This window comes from Anomaloglossus baeobatrachus, chromosome 3 (assembly GCF_048569485.1).
Source record: "Anomaloglossus baeobatrachus isolate aAnoBae1 chromosome 3, aAnoBae1.hap1, whole genome shotgun sequence".
In the NCBI taxonomy this organism is placed as follows: domain Eukaryota; kingdom Metazoa; phylum Chordata; class Amphibia; order Anura; family Aromobatidae; genus Anomaloglossus; species Anomaloglossus baeobatrachus.
This window is the reverse complement of record NC_134355.1, coordinates 630,046,609-630,064,644: the sequence shown is the minus strand read 5'-3', so window position 1 is coordinate 630,064,644 and position 18,036 is coordinate 630,046,609. Positions and strand designations below refer to the sequence as shown.

The window sequence follows — 18,036 nt, the reverse complement described above, 5'->3', positions numbered from 1 at the left end:
TCCGCTTCCAGCCCTGGCCAATAATTTCAGATCAAATATTGCTTGTTCTGTGGTAATGAACAAAGGCATGATGCTGAGCATGGTGTTTTGAAGCTCGGCTTCTCTTTGAGGCTTTCTGTTCTCTGTCTCAAGTCTAAAAGTCGTACAATCCATGATCTGAATCTGTCAAAACAAGCGGGTAGAGGAGATGACACGTCTGAGGCTTTTCACATGTCAGTTTTCTGTTCCAAATATTTAGCGTCTCTCACGCTCATAATATTTGATTAATTCTTCTTCTTTCATGGTAGTTGTTTCATGTCACAAGCTGACACTTATCATCCGAAGCTCTTTCAAGCCTCGTTGTGTGGAGCGTAAGATGGCGTTAGGGCGTCTGATCATATGTGCCTTTTTATCAGTTTATTATATGAAAAAAATAATAGTCTGCATGTCATGTACACGCGTTCTCAGTGCGTCACTTGGGGGTAGCCATAAGGGGTTAATCTATTTTTACCTTGCATGCGTCTTTTTCTTAGGTTGCACGTTGGCCTGCGTTGTCATATGATTTATACTCACATAGCCCAGATACAGAACTGCTACCAACTACTGAGCTTTGGCCTAATAGACTCAAAACATACAGATGTAAAAAATACACAGCATATACACTATGCACATACAGTGCACACAGCATATACACAATGCACATACAGCATATACACAACGCACATACACAATGCACAGCATATACACAACACACATACAGAGCACACAGCATATACACAACGCACATACACAATGCACAGCATATACACAATGCACATACAGAATATACAGCATATACGCAACACACATACAGAGCACACAGCATATACACAATGCACATACAGAGCACACATCATATACACAATGCACATACAGAGCACACAGCATATACACAACGCACATACAGAGCACACATCATATACACAATGCACATACAGAGCACACAGCATATACACAACGCACATACAGAGCACACATCATATACACAACGCACATACAGAGCACACATAATATACACAATGCACATACAGAGCACACAGCATATACACAATGCACATACAGAGCACACAGCATATACACAATGCACATACAGAGCACACATCATATACACAATGCACATACAGAGCACATAGTATATACACAATGCACATACAGAGCACATAGTATATACACAATGCACATACAGAGCACATAGTATATACACAATGCACATACAGAGCACACAGCTTGTATACAATGCACATGCAGACCACTCAGCATATATACATAACACACATACAGAGCGCGCACACACAATGCACATATAGAACTCACCCCACAGACACAGCACACACACATATAACACATTGCACAAAAAACACACACCATAGACACAAAACACACAGAACGTATCATGCACACACATATACGCAACACACACTGAGCAGTCACACACAATACACATAGAGAACACGCACATCACATGAAACACACACTCACGTACTGAAAAAATAATCTTATTCTATTTCGGCCATCAGTAAACTAGTGAGAAAGTGTTGAGATGTCCACTTTAAGTCTTTAAAGGTAATCTGTCAGCAGCTTTTTCCTACCTCCTCTGAGAGCAGCATGATGTAGGCAAAGAGATCCTGAATCCAATGTTGTATCACTTAATTACTGTGTGCAGCCGTTCTGACGCAATCAGGGTTTTTAGATTTAACCATGTAGCAGAGCTGAAAGAGCTTTCCCTGCCCACATCAGGCTCTCAACAGAGGTTGTACATTGACAGTGAGGTGTCAATCAAAGAAGGGGGCATGCCAAACTGTGTGTGTGTGTGTGTGTGTGTGTGTGTGTGTGTGTGTGTGTGACATGGTAGTCTGAGCAATGAGTCCTGCTGCTTAAACAAACATGGCAAATAAACAACAGATCAAACCTTGACAACACAGGCATCCCTGAATCCTATGTTTTAACCCTTACAGCATGCTGGCTTCAGAATACATAGCAAAAACCTGCTGACATACTCCCTTTAAGGTCAGGGAAGCTTGTTTCTTGCCAATTTCTACTTCAAATTAACATAAAATCAGATTTTCTATTGATCAGAGTCTCTTCACTGATGGAGGAGAAATTGGTGATGTATATCTAAACTTCCAAATGTTAATTTCTGCTCAATGTGATGGATACATTTTGGTAGAATATCATTACTTTGCTACCTAATCTGAGAGCAGCATAATGTAGAGCCAGAGACCCTGATTCCAGCGATGTCACTTACTAAACTGCTTAGTGTAGTTTTTATAAAATCACTGTTTTGTCAGCAGCAGATTCACTAGAAGACTAGAAACCATGCTGATCCCATCAATTGGCAGCTTTCTGCCTGCACAGTGTACACAGTAAGCTGACAATCAGTGGTGGGGACGGGGTTATGCGAGCTCCGCATTCTGAGAATAGCTAGATTAGCAGAAGACAAAACAGCGATTATATCAAAACTGCATCAAGCAGCCCAGTAAGTGACACATCGCTGGATTCAGGGTCTCTATCCCTACATCATGCTGCACAAAACCTGGTGAACCCCTTTAACTTTCCTTTTCAGGATCTGCATTGAAAATCTGCAGAATGTAGCCTAAATGTACAAAAAAATGTTGGTTATTGAACCATAGTGGACCCTAATATCGAGCCCTAAATTATTTTTTTTACCCTTTAGTTGACAGTGGATGCCAGGAGGGAGATAACCAAGAAGACTATTACAACTGTTAAGCAGTTTCTTGAGAAGCAGAGAAAGAAAGCCTCCGCAGAAGTCACTGAGGCCGCACATTCCGCTGTCTCGTATGATGGGGTGTTGAGCCATCTACAGCAGTCCCTCGCTCACCTGGAAACTCTTGGTCATGATTTTGTGACCCATTTAAGAAGTTTGGACCAGGTAAGACTTTCAAAAACAGCGTTTGGTATGTCATTATATCTGTTAAAACTTAGACCATCCTGTATAAAACAATAACTGGTGCCTGTTTGTTTTGTAAAGGATTAAGCTAGTTGAGTTTAGTCCTTGTCCGGATTGTCACAAACTTCTCTTTATAAGGGCTTTTTAGTAAGATTCCTTAAAGAGGACGAACCAAAAGGAATTTCATATATAAACTAAAGCCAGTGCTATACTGGCGCCATCATGCTGATTCTATACATACCTTTAGTTGTGAGATCGGATGTATACTTTCTGAATTACAGGCAAGTAAAGTTTGTGAAATACACTGTTGATTGATAGGTGCAGCAGAATATCAAATAGGTAGATCTTATTTTTCTAGTTATTCCCACCCCTGTCTGCTGCCTGTCCTTCCTCCTCCTGTGTCTGGTATGACAGGGGGAGGAAGGACAGGCAGACAGACAGCAGCAGGAATAACTAGCAAAACCTGACCCACCTATTAGATATTATGTTGCACCTGTCAATCAAATAACAGTGCATTTCACAAACTTTACTTGCCTATATTTCAGAAATTATACATCCGATCTCACAACTAAAGGTATGTATAGAATCAGCATGATAGCACTAGTATAGCACTGGTTTTAGTTTATATATGAAAATCCTGGTGCTTGGTCCTCTTTAATGTCAAGATTTCCCATTTGGTGCCCTTTAAATTTAAAAATCTATATGATAAATTAACCTAAACTGTCTTGCTTCAGAACTGAAAAGAAAACATTGCAAATTTTTGCTTCAAAGGATAAAAAAAAATCCAAAAAGTAGACAACACTCAAAGTTAGAATACAAAAGGCAAAGTGTGTACTTTTATTGACCACGCACGTGGCCAGTGGCTCATCTGAACCTTTGGTAATGATATTTTTGGCTAGATACTCGCTGCCATTTCTCAGTTTTTTGTCTTTCCATCATTTCGAGCCATAACAGATAATTTTTACGCATTGTTTACCAGGATCGTGTGCAGAAGTATTCACATATGTACGATCTCTCAAGATCGGAGAAGGAGAAGCTGAGGAATCTGGCCGTAACGATGTGCCTAGACGGTCAGTCTCTGAGCACCATACAGAAGCTGTTAGAAGTAGCGGTGGGTGATACAGACATCAGCCCTAAGGACGTTGTGCAGAGCTCCACCGAGAAAATCATCGCTGAACTGAGGTAATGACATCAGACATTCTGTTCATCTGTTTTCAAAGTCCATTTTAATATCCAAACTTCTAAAAGCCTTTGTCACATGTGACCCCCACAGTCAAACACCATTGATGTTTCATATTTTTTTTTTTTTTTTTGGAAAACCTTATTTTCAAAGAGACATGAGAGTAGGAATCCCTCATGTCTGTGTGTGCTGTGTATGGGAGACTTCATAACAGCTAGTCTCCACCCACTAGCTCAGAGACAACTGGAAATTAGAAAGGGAGCATGCAGAGGGGTAAACTGATTAAAAATGGAGGATACAAGTCATATAATGGCCAGAAATGGTATTTTTCATCATTAAACAAATATGACGACTTAAAATTATAGGTTTGCATTAAAGGGAACCTGTCAGGTGCAATATGTACGCAGAACCATGAGCAGTTCTGGGTGCATACTGCTAATCCCTGCCTAACCGTCCTTGTATCTAGCAGTATAGATAAAGAGATATATAGAAAAGTTATTTCTAAAGATATTTTATACTATGCTAGTGAGGCAAGGTACTAGTTGCAAGGTCGTTACATCCCCTGGCTAGGCTCCCTGTGGGCGTGCAAACATGCTAATGAATGCACAGCATCAGAGAATGGTCGCATTCACCTCTGCTGCTGCCATTGCGTAGGAGTCCTCGATTTCGGCTCATTGCACATGATCCCGGACTTTTGGTTATGCTCACTACATAGGTTTGAAGCCAGGACTCGTACACCCGGCTTCATAGTGTGCATGACCGAAAGTCCGGGATCATGCACACTGAGCCAAAATCCAGGACTCGCACGCTATGGCAGCAGAGAGGTGAGTGCGACCATCCTCTGACGCTAAGCATTTATCATGTCAGCACGACCACAGGGGTGTACTAACATGCTAAGCGGGCTGACTAGCCAGGGGAAGTGACTAGTCCCGGCGTAGCATATCATGTGGGATCTTTATAAATACTTTTTCTAAAGATCTCTTTATCTATGCTACTAGATACAGGGACGGTTAGGCAGGGATTAGCAATATACACCCAGAACTGCTCGTGGGTCTGGGTACATATTGCACCTGACAGGTTCCCTTTAAAAGAAGTGGCCAATCCATTCTATAGGCATTTTGAAGCTGCTGCATACTTAATAATAAATGAGCGTGGGAATGCTGCGAAACTCCTGGGCGTTTTGTTTAGCATTTTTTAGACCATTTTTGATGTCCATTCTTCTGTCATTCGTCCTCTGAGGCCTGGCGACAATCATCAGATGGTGTCCTCTTCCAATCACCTCACCCCTGCAGCCAATCCCATATGCATTTTGTCACAATTCCACTGTTTAGGTACATCAGGGACTTGGGCAAACGTGACATGGCATCCGCTAATGATTCCAGCCAATTTTGCTCTTCAAAACTCAAATAGCGCTCCTTCACTTCCGAGCCTTGACGGGCGCACAAACAGTAGTTTCCCTCCACATATGGGTGTCTCTGTACTCAGGAGAAATTGCACAACAAATGATGTAGTCCATTAGATTTTTATTCCCTGTTTTCCAGCTCATTGTATGGTGAAATGAATGGGGTCAATCATGGTGACAAAAAAATTTGTCCCGCAAATAATAAGCCCTCATATGGCTTTGTTGATGGTATATTAAAAAAGTTATAGCTCTTGGAAGAAAGAGAGGAAAATATTAAAACCGAAAAAATGAAAATTGTCTGAATCTTTAATGTTTTAGCAGGTGAACGTTCTCTTTAGTTCCCTTTTAAATTTTATATGCTAATTGTATATACAACCCCTGTACTTTTGTGTTTTTGGCCTGTATTCTCACTTTTTGCAGCCTTTTAGCACCACATGTTTGCTTTGAGGGTTTTCCAGGACACAGGAGTCTATTACAATACTGGTCTCCAAATGGATATCCACAATATGAAGAGACTTAACTAATTAGGCCCTTCAGAGCCAGAGGGGAAATGATTAATCACCTTCAGGCCTCTCCAGCATAGAAGGGTTTAAGAGATAGATAATTGTTGTCGATGGAAAATAAAGTATCATCTGGGCACACGGCGCATAAATACCCCGGCCGTCCATGCATAAAATGCGGATCTCAAACATGGCCCAAAAATTGCTTTAGGAGCTCAAGTACGGAGAATAACATCAAAGGCCTGCCACTCGAAATAAATTAATTTGAGCACTAATTACCATAATTTAGTTGTGTCCCAATAGGGCCCCAAATCAAAAGCGTCTGGAGTTTGCACAGTATTGTAACCGTACTGAATATTATTAACTTCTTCCTAACCGGTGAGATGTGTATTTAGTTTAAAGGCACATATTCTATCTTAATTCATTGTGTGTAGTGATACTCGGTCTCATGCAGTAATGCCGTTTAGAACATGTATTTAACCCTTTTACGCCAATTTTTTTTAACTTTAATGGTATAATAAGGCCGAGGCCACACGGGGACTGCTGCGATCCTCGCATGACACTCGGCTCACGCTGACAGCACAGCGGAGAGCCGAGTGTCATGCGAGTGTCACTGCAACTGAGGTCCGATCATGGAGGAGTGGCGGGCCGGCTCTGAGGAGGGGTGGGCCGGCGCTGAGGAGGGGCGGGCCGGCGCTGAGGAGGGGCGGGCCGGCGCTGAGGAGGGGCGGGCCGGCGCTGAGGAGGGGCGGGCCGGCGCTGAGGAGGAGCGGACCGGCGCTGAGGAGGGGCGGGTCGGCGCTGAGGAGGGGCGGGCCGGCTCTGAGGAGGGGCGGGCCGGCTCTGGGGAGTGGCGGGCCGGCGCTGAGGAGGGGCGGGCCGGCGCTGAGGAGGGGCGGACCGGCGCTGAGGTGGGGCGGGCCGGCGCTGAGGGGGGCGGGCCGGCGCTGAGGAGGGGCGGGCCGGCGCTGAGGAGGGGCGGGCCGGCGCTGAGGAGGGGCGGGCTGGCGCTGAGGAAGGGAGGGCCGGCGCTGAGGAAGGGAGGGCCGGCGCTGAGGAACGGAGGGATTTATCCCCTTATCTCCTCTATTGCCGGCTATTGCAATTCTCGCCCTGCACTCACGAGACACTGGTGTACTGCGAGTGCAGTGCAATTTTTCTCTCACCCCATATACTTGAATGGGTGCAAGAGAAACAAGGTTCACATTGCACCCGCAGCATGCTGCGATTGTTTTCTCGGTCCGATTAGGGCTGAGAAAATAATCGCTCATGTGTGCTGGCATATAGGCTATTATTGGTCCGAGTGGAATGCGATGTTTTATTGCATTCCACGCGCTCCAATTTTCATGCCGTGTGTCTTAGGCCTAATTCTGGAACACTTTATTGCAGTGTTTCTCAACTCCAGTCCTCAAGACCCACCAACAGATCATGTTTTTAGGTTTTCCTCAATATTAGACAGGGAATAATTCCATCACCTGTGCAACATAAAGGAAATCCTAGAAACCTGATTGAGGAAAACCTGAAAACATGATCTGTTGGTGGGTCTTGAGGACTGGCGTTGAGAAACACTGCTTTATTGGATCCCGGTAATTCTGACACTGTATTTTCGTGATGCAATGTACTTCATGTTAGTGGTAAATGTTGGTCGATATTATTCGTGTTTATTTTTGAAATAATATAAAATTTAACAAAAATTTGAAAATTTCGAAATCTGAATTTTTATGCCTTTAAACCAGAGACTTACCGTATATACCAAACAATTGTAAATAAATAACATTTGCTACCTGTCTACTTTACATCAGTACCATTTTTGAAACTTTTTTTTTTTTTTACAAGCGTTAAGTTTATCATCATTTTTCTCATTTTTACTACAAAATTTATAAAACCTTTTTTTTTTTTTTTACGGACCACATCACATTTGTAGAGACTTTTGCGAGGCCTAGGTGACAGAAAATATCCAAAAGTGACACCATTCTAAAAACTGCACCCCTCAACATGCTCAAAACCACATCCAAGAAGCTATTAACCCTTTAGGTTACATAGGTCGAAAAATGACCTGGGTCCATCTAATTCAACTTTCCTCCACCAATTCTATATTTTGTCATTAAGTTATTTAAGATGCTTCACAAGTTAAAGCAACGTAGAAGGAAAAACTGAAAATGTGCCTAAACTGCAGTAACTGCCCACAAGAAACCCAATTTTGAAAACTACACCCCTCAAGAAATTTATCTAGATGTGTAGTGAGCCCCTTGAACCCACAAGTGCTTAACAGAATTTTATAACGTTGAGTGGTGGAAATGAGAAAAAACATTTTTGCCACAAAAAATGTTGCTTTACCCCAATTTTTTGATTTTCCAAACGGTAAAACCAGAAAATTGACCTTACAGTTTGTTGCGCAATTTCTCCAGAGTACAGGGATACCCCATACGTGGAGGAAATCTACTGTTAGGGCACACAGCAGGGCTTGGAAGTAAAGGACTGCTATTTGAGTTTTAGAGTGCAAAATTGGCTTTAATAGATATCAACATCTCATGTTTGCAGAGCCCCTGATGTGCCTACACAGTGGAACACCCTCCCCCCACCACCACCAGTGACCCCATTTTGGATATACACCCATCAAGGAATTTATCTAGAGGAAGGGTAAGCACCTTGAATCACAGGTGCTTCACAAAATTTTATAACATTCAACCGTGAAAATTAAAAAAAAATGCTCAGAAGAGAGCGGAATTGGGAGTGCAGATTTGGCTGGTTTCTTTTGGAGGTTGGAGAAAGATGAGCCATGGCGCTCTTCCAGAGCATTTCTTTTATTGGTACCATGGGAACCCCCTGTATTTCTGTTTACAGTGAAGAGTGGGGATTTGCATCATATTTGTGGAGGGAGTTGAAGCTTTTACTGGGAACATTTTACATTAAATTTTGGATTACATTTATCCTGTGCTCTACACTAAGTGCTTACATCGGGGTTTACATCTAAATCTCAGAATGAGGTGTTTCAGATGAAACCCACGACGGATGCAATCACTATAATGAGGCAGGCAGAGATACTGTGATCTCTCACGTCTGTTCAGTGGTGTCCGTCTTTTCAGAAATGCACAAAACTGTGTCTGACCGCGCTTTTACAAACTTTTAAAAAGATGGACATTACTGAATCATTGGGCATAGAGAATCCAGAGTGACTGCCTATGCCTCATTATGTGGAATGTTCTGTCAAGGGTTCTGTCTGAATGCCGTACTTTAGAGATTTACATGTAAACCCTGCTGTAAGCCCTCAGTGTAGAGCGCAGGATAAATGTGAGCTGCGCCATACTGTGCTCTTTGGGAGGCAGAATAAACAACTCAACAGCAGGCCAAGAATTGCTGTTATTTTTAATGCTTTTCACCATGTGGTATAAGTGAATGGGCGACTTTTTTCTTTGGATCGGTGCAATGACGATAGCAGGTTTATATTGTCTCTTTATGTTTGGCTACTATCACACGCTGAAACAACGCTTTGAAAAAGGTTTTTGCATCTCCAAATTTTGAGAAGTATACATTTTTTAATATTTCTGCTGGCGGAGTCATGTGAAGGTTTGTTTTCTGTGAGATGAGTTGAAGTTTTTATTTGTATAATTTCCTGGGACATAACCATTTTTATTGGCCTCTGATGTCCGCTGATGTCATGTCAACTTCTGGAATTGGAAGCTTACCCGACATCACCGAGACGGGACCCAGTCTCCCTGACTGACTGGGCTGAGTGTGGTTTCATCACATGTCACAGGCCAGCATGTTACAGACTAACAGAGCATGGGGGATACTGTGCTGTGCGATAAAACTCCACCCACAGCCCATTCAATCAGTGAGACTGGGTCCCATTTCGGTGATGTTGGGTCAACTTCCATTTCCTGAAAGTTGACTTGATATCACTGAACATCAGAGGTCACTGCAGCCAGGGTCACGTGATGGGGATGAGCGGACAGCGATAGCGCCGCTCACAGGCTGAATTGGAAAAAGAAGGTATTTAGAAAAAGCCTTCTTTCCCAGCTTTAAAGGGAACCTGTCAGGTCAAAAAAGCGTTATAAGCTGCAAGCAGGGTGATGTGTGAGCTAGTAACCCCTTCCTACCCATCCCTGTGTTGTAATATTGTGTAATATGAAAGTAATAAAATAAGTTTTATTACTTACATATTCCCTATGTAAATGAGCAGGTCTCTAGCTCCATGGCCGTCTCATCGCCCTGTTTGCATGCTTTCCATGGTATCACGCCCCTGCGGGCATGATCCCATATATTTACATGAGCGACGTCACGTCTGCTCCTTCAGAATCCCGCGCATGCGCACTTACCATTCTTGCCGCCTTCTCATCCTGGTGTTTGATGTCGGCTTCAGACGCGCACTGTGCATGCTCAGAAGACTCCTGCGGTTCCGGTCATGTGCAGTGCGCGTCTGAACCCGGCAAGTAAACATCAGGATGAGAAGGGGCGTGATACCATGGAAAGCATGGAAATGCCCACGGGGCGATGCGACGCCCATGGGGCTAGAGACCTGCTCATTTACATAGGGAACATGTAAGTAATAAAATATTTTATTTCTTTCATATTCCACAATATTATATCACAGGGATGGGTAGGAAGGGGTTACTAGCTTACACATGCTCTTGCATGTAGGTTATAACACTTTTTTGACCTGACAAGTTCCCTTTAAATTGATGTGGCCACTATGCTTTGTAGTTGACCACCTTTTTAACTAATGCAGAAGCTCATTTTATGCAGTTTTTACATGGGAACCCAGTGTGAGCAAGACCACCACAGGGCTTATTGTTCACACACAGCTTAGCAATACAGGTATGCTGAGATAGTAAGCGAATATTAAAATTTACTCATCAAATAGGTGAGACCCAGATATGGGGTAACCCTGAATTCTCACACCTTTAAGCATTACCAATACCAATATTCTGAAAGCAATATGGAGTAACAACACTTACACTGCCGCTTTACACGCTGCAATATCGTGACCAATATCGCTAGCGTGGGTACCTGCCCCCATCAGTTGTGCGGCACGGGCAAATCTCTGCTCGTGGTGCAAAACATCGCGTGGACCCGTCACACGTACTTACCTGCCTAGCGACATCGCTGTGACCGGCGAGCCACCTCCTTTCTAAGGGGGCGGTTCGTTCGGCGTCACTAAGCGGGCGGCCAATAGAAGCGGAGGGGCGGAGATGAGCGGGACGAACATCCCGCCCACCTCCTTCCTTCTTCATTGCCGGTGGACGCAGGTAAGGTGAGGTTCCTCGTTCCTGCGGTGTCACACACAGCCATGTGTGGTGCTGCAACAACGAGGAGCTACATCACTAGCTGCAGCAGCAGCGATAATCGAGAATAGGGGGGATGTCACAGATGAGCGATTTTGAACGTTTTTGCGACAATTCAAAACTGCTTATAGCTGTCACACGCAACGACATCGATAAAGCGACCGGATGTGCGTCACAAATTCCGTGACCCCCAACGAGACCGCTTGAGCGATGTCACGGCGTGTAAAGCGGCCTTTAGTCAAATTGTTGAGACTGGAACTTTCTTATCATTTGAACAAATTAATATACTATATGGTTTCCCCCATAGGGACCTTTTATAGGTACTTTCAAATGAAACATGCTATAATACACCAATTTCCACAGTGGAGTGATGGTTTAGAGACACACACGGTGGGATCACCAGCCGCAAATAAATTATTACAATGATATATCTTACATCAGTCTTACCCAAACCCGCATAAACTATATAGATTCGACAGCTTATCATCTGATAATTGTCTTAGTTGTGGGGAAGCAATTTTTTTGCATCTTCTATAGGATTATGGGATAGTAAGGAGATACTGGGGCAAAGTAATGTCTACATTAGCGCGGATAATTGAGGCGCCAATTGATTTGTATTCGGGAATTGTAAATGAGGGAATATTGCCACGCTACAATAAAATATTTGTGTGAAGCTACATTTATTGCCAGGAAGGTGATAGCATTCACATGGGTGCTGGGGATGCCACCCACTATCAATCTATGAAAAAAATTAGTGAACAATATAATACCACATTCGAACATAGTATATAGAAACCTCGGATTCCACCAAACGTTCCACAGAATTTGGGAGAAATGGTGTGACTCTCCTCTAATGCATTTAACCCCCAATCCTATGACTTCTTCAATCTCATGCTATGCTCCCTGATGTGCTCTGGGTTTCTAAATTTATGGAATAGATTCCTGATATAAATGGATCAAGGGTTGTATTCGAGTTTTCACCTTAAAATAATATATACCGTACCTTGACCTTCACTATGGATTTTTTGAAGCTGTTAGGGAGTGCAGTGCTTTATAAAGTAATGTATCCTATTATATTATCATTTTCATCATTGAGAGTATGATATAACATTTGTACCAAAGTATTGTCCATAATAAAGACCAAAACGTCAGCTTTACCAAGGAGGTGTCATGCTAGGTACCTGGGAGTACCAAGCGAACGGTGAAAAGGAACCCTGCGTCTAGGGAAGGGGAAGATGGTGACCCCTGAACAAACCTACTGCTGGTCCCTGGGGTCCCTCACCGCTCTAGATAGGTTCCTCACCTATGCGCCGAGCTGGATACCTGACCCTATGTATCCCTAGTGCTGGAAAAATAGTGAACGGATGGGATGAGCTCTTCGCCAACCCCCACTAAACACTAAAGAAGACAAATGGAGGACACACAGGGGAAAATGCATGAACTACTTATTCCCAGGTGACTCAGGTAGAAGTTCAGCAAACTATCAGCAACAATAGCAGAGAGGAGAGCAAGCCACCTGCTTACAACCAGAGCTTGAAATAGCTAAATAATAGCACCAATCCAGGGAAGATGGGAGTATTTAAGCATAAGAGAAATGCTAATAATTGACAGCTGGATGGAAGGAAGGCTGTGCTTGGTCATAAAGGGGAAGAGATGAAAACCCAGCAGGAAAGCTACAGCAGGAACAGCGTATACCAGCAAGCTCACCAGGTAAGCGCACATAGCATTGGGTGCTCCATGCAAAAAACTAAGATCCACAGTAGTCTGTGAAAGTGGAATTCTATGCATGGCACTCACCAAAATATCTTTTGTCCATTAAAATCTATTTATTAGGCACAAAGGACATAACTGGATATAACCCAGGAGAAAAATGTGCAGCAAAAGCACATGTAAACATTTATATCCTGTACTGGTAATAATTCACTCATGGATGGTTTCTTTTTATACCGATGTAGCCACCCTTAACTTTTCTTGATTTTTGACTGAGGACTATAATTTCTCAAGATTTTTAAAACAATATTCTGACTTGTTAGTAAAAGCGTTGATTGGTTGCAATGTACATCACAACCATTACTTGGCCATACACATACAGTATCTCACAAAAGTGAGTACACCCCTCAGATTTTTGTTAATGTTTTATTATGTCTTTTCATGCGACAGCACTGAAGATCTGACCCTGTGATACAATGTACAGTAGTCAGTGTACGGCTTGTATATCAATGTAAATTTGGTGTTCCCTCTCAGCAAACAACCATTAATGTCTAAACTGCTGGCAACAAAAGTGAATACACCCCCTAAGTGATAATGAACAAATTGTGCCCAATTGGTTATTTTTCCTCCCCGGTGTCATCCTCTGTGTCATGTGATTCATTAGTGTTACAAAGTCTCAGGTGCGAATGGGGAGCTGATGTTTTACATTTGGTATTATCTCTCACACACTCTCTCATACTGGTCACTGGAAGTTCAATATGGCAGCTCATGTTAAAGAATTCTCTGAGGATCTGAAAAATAGAATTGTTGCTCTACATAATATGGCCTAGGGTATGGGAAGATACCAGCACCCTGAAACTGGGCTGCAGCATGGTGGCCAAGACCATACAGTGGTTTCACAAGACAGATTCCACTCAGCACAGGTCTGACGATGGTCGACCAAAGAAGCTTGGGGGCACGTGCTTAGCATCATATCCATAGGTTGTCTTTCAAAATAGACAAATGAGTGATGCCAGTATTGCTGCAGAGGTTACAGGGGTTGGAGGTCAGCCTGTCAGTGCTCAGACCATATGCTGCACACTGCATCAAATTGGTCTGCATGGCTGTCATCCAAGAAGGAAGTATTTTCTAAAGATGATGTACAAAAAAGCCTGCAAACTGTTTCCTGGAGACAAGCAGACTAGGTCATTGATTATTGGGACCATGTCCTGGTGCCTGATGAGACCAAGATAAACCTATTTGGTTCAGCTGATATCAAGAATGTGTGATTCATGTCTACAGACCGAAATTCTATTGAGCATCTCTGGGACATCCTCAAACAGAAGGTGGAGGAGAGGAAGGTCTCCAACATCGTCTCTAACGTCATCTTGGAGGATGGAAGAGGATCTAGTTGCTCCTGTGAAGTTCTAATGAACTCCATGCTTGAGAGAGTTCAGGCAGTTCTTCAAAATAATGGCGGCCACACAAAATATTGATACGTTGAGCACAATTTTTCTATTTTCTCTTAGAGGTGTACTCACTCGTGTTACCAACGGTTTAGACATTAATGACAGTGTGTAGCGGCTTGATTCATACATCCTTTGCAAAGATTAACCTGCCCAAATCTTGACTTGCTGAAGCATCCCCAGATCATAACTGATCTTCCACCAAATTTCACAGTGGGTGCAAAACACTGTGACTTGTACGCCTCTCCAGGTCTCCATCTAACCATTAGATGACCAGGTGTTGGTGAAAGCTGAAAATTAGGTAAACAGAATTCAACAAACATCTTTGCGAAGGACGTATGAATCAAGCCACATACAAAGTGATCCTGGAAAACCTGTTGCTTCCTTCTGCTCTGGCAATGTTCCCCCAACTTTCAGGACTGGTTTTTCTAGCAGGACAATGCACCATGCCACACAGCTAGGTCAATCAATGTGTGGATGACGGACCACCACATCAAAGCCCTGTCATGGCCAGCCCAATCCCCAAACCTGAACCTCATTGAAAACCTCTGGAATGTAATCAAGAGAAAGATACATAGTCACAAGCCATCAAACAAAGAATTGCTTACATTTGTGCACCAGGAGTGGCGTAAGATCACCCAAAAGCAGTGTGACAGACTGGTGGAAAGCAGCCAAGACGCATTAAAGCTAGGATTAAAAATCATGCTTATTCCACAAAATATTGATTTCTGAACTCTTCCTGAGGTAAAATATTAGTATTGTTGTTTCTAAATGATAATGAACTTGTTTTCTTTGCATTATTCGAGGTGTAAAAGCTCTGTGCATTGTTTTGTTATTTGTACCATTTCTCATTTTCAGAAAATAATTACAACAATTTTTGCTTGCAAATTCGGAGACGTTGTCAGGAGTTTAAAGAATAAAAGAACAATTTACATTTTACTCAAAAATATACCTATAAAGAGAAAAATCACAGCTCTGGCAAAAATTAAAAGGCCACTGCAAAATTGTCAGTTATTCTGATTTTTCTTTTTATAGGTATATTTTTGAGTAAAATATATATTGTTCTTTTATTTTCTATAAATATTAGGGATCACTTATTAACTCACACAGACAGACACACACAGGCACAGACAGGCGCAGGCGCGCACAGACGCAGGCACACGCACAGACGCAGGCACACGCACAGACGCAGGCACACGCACAGACGCAGGCACACGCACAGACGCAGGCACACGCACAGACGCAGGCACACGCACAGACGCAGGCACAGACGCAGGCACACGCACAGACGCAGGCACACGCACAGACGCAGGCACAGACGCAGGCACACGCACAGACGCAGGCACACGCACAGACGCAGGCACAGACGCAGGCACACGCACAGACGCAGGCACACGCACAGACGCAGGCACAGACGCAGGCACACGCACAGACGCAGACACACGCACAGACGCAGGCACACGCACAGACGCAGGCACACGCACAGACGCAGGCACACGCACAGACGCAGGCACACGCACAGACGCAGGCACACGCACAGACGCAGGCACACGCACAGACAGGCACAGACACACGCACAGACAGGCACAGACACACGCACAGACAGGCACAGACACACGCACAGACAGGCACAGACACACGCACAGACAGGCACAGACACACGCACAGACAGGCACAGACACACGCACAGACAGGCACAGACACACGCACAGACAGGCACAGACACACGCACAGACAGGCACAGACACACGCACAGACAGGCACAGACACACGCACAGACAGGCACAGACACACGCACAGACAGGCACAGACACACGCACAGACAGGCACAGACACACGCACAGACAGGCACAGACACACGCACAGACAGGCACAGACACACGCACAGACAGGCACAGACACACGCACAGACAGGCACAGACACACGCACAGACAGGCACAGACACACGCACAGACAGGCACAGACACACGCACAGACAGGCACAGACACACGCACAGACAGGCACAGACACACGCACAGACAGGCACAGACACACGCACAGACAGGCACAGACACACGCACAGACAGGCACAGACACACGCACAGACAGGCACAGACACACGCACAGACAGGCACAGACACACGCACAGACAGGCACAGACACACGCACAGACAGGCACAGACACACGCACAGACACACGCACAGACAGGCACAGACGCACGCACAGACAGGCACAGACGCACGCACAGACAGGCACAGACGCAGGCACAGACGCAGGCACAGACGCAGGCACAGACGCAGGCACAGACGCAGGCACAGACGCAGGCACAGACGCAGGCACAGACGCACGCACAGACGCACGCACAGACGCACGCACAGACGCACGCACAGACGCACGCACAGACACAGACAGACGCACGCACAGACAGACGCACGCACAGACAGACGCACGCACAGACAGACGCACAGACAGACAGACGCACGCACAGACAGACAGACGCACGCACAGACACAGACAGACGCACGCACAGACACAGACAGACGCACGCACAGACACAGACAGACGCACGCACAGACACAGACAGACGCACGCACAGACACAGACAGACGCACGCACAGACACAGACAGACGCACGCACAGACACAGACAGACGCACAGACACAGACAGACGCACAGACACAGACAGACGCACAGACACAGACAGACGCACAGACACAGACAGACACATAGACACACATTTTAATCTTTCTTTTTGGACATTGTCACTTGTATCCTGATGTTTTTTTGTTTATTTTTCTTTAAAGTTTTCCCCCGTGAAGTCTCCATATTTAATTTACAGTTTTCGTGCAGCTATTGGGAGAGACTGGATGCTATGATGTCTTCTGTATACAGTACACACCAGACATGAATATCTTTGTACTTCCCTGTTTATCTGTAACATACTCAGAAGCAGCAGCAGTAACTTTGCAATCACACCCTAGTGCTGAAATCACAGATACACATCTACACGTCTCGGTACCTCTGTTTGATGCCCCCAGAATGCTGTTGCATCCTTGGGTGCACTACAGAGAGACAGGGGAGGAGCAGGAATCCCTTATATCTGTGTGTGCCTTGTATGGAAGACATCATAGCAGCTGGTCTCCACCCACTAGCTCAGGGAAGACTGAGAATTAGATCTAAATCCTGGAGGGGGCAAACTGGTGAAAAACAAAAAAAAATGAATATTAATGATACAATGAGTAACAAGGAAAGATCAAAACGTTGACAGAAAGGTCATTTTATGTGAATACATGTTAAGTTTAGAATTCTGCTATCTATTATCAGTCATAGACTGCCCAATTAATAAAGGAAAGGACTGAAGAAAGCAATCACTCTGGTGTGTTCTGACTTATATCCTCAGCTGCACTGACACTTTAATATATTCTTTCTGATATTCCTCTAAGCTTGTCTAGCAGATTCAGCATGTCCTGCCACCGGCAAATAAATAAACATTTTTTTTTTAATAAGGATGAAGGATGAAATCCATTCTTCCTTTGAGGCTGCCATGTACTTCGTTTAGCTCGTTCTGATCCCACATGTCATTTTTCAGTAAACAAACTGAAAATC

At 44.2% G+C, this 18,036-nt stretch overlaps 1 protein-coding gene across 1 annotated transcript in view; it reads left to right on the top strand.

The window, feature by feature from the left end:
* The window catches only part of NBAS (NBAS subunit of NRZ tethering complex), a 1,027,824-nt gene that overhangs the window by 762,400 nt on the left and 247,388 nt on the right, over positions 1 to 18,036 (top strand). The window contains 2 exon segments of the mRNA XM_075341124.1: positions 2,693 to 2,908; positions 3,906 to 4,108. Of these exon segments, the coding sequence (XP_075197239.1) occupies positions 2,693 to 2,908; positions 3,906 to 4,108 (419 nt within the window).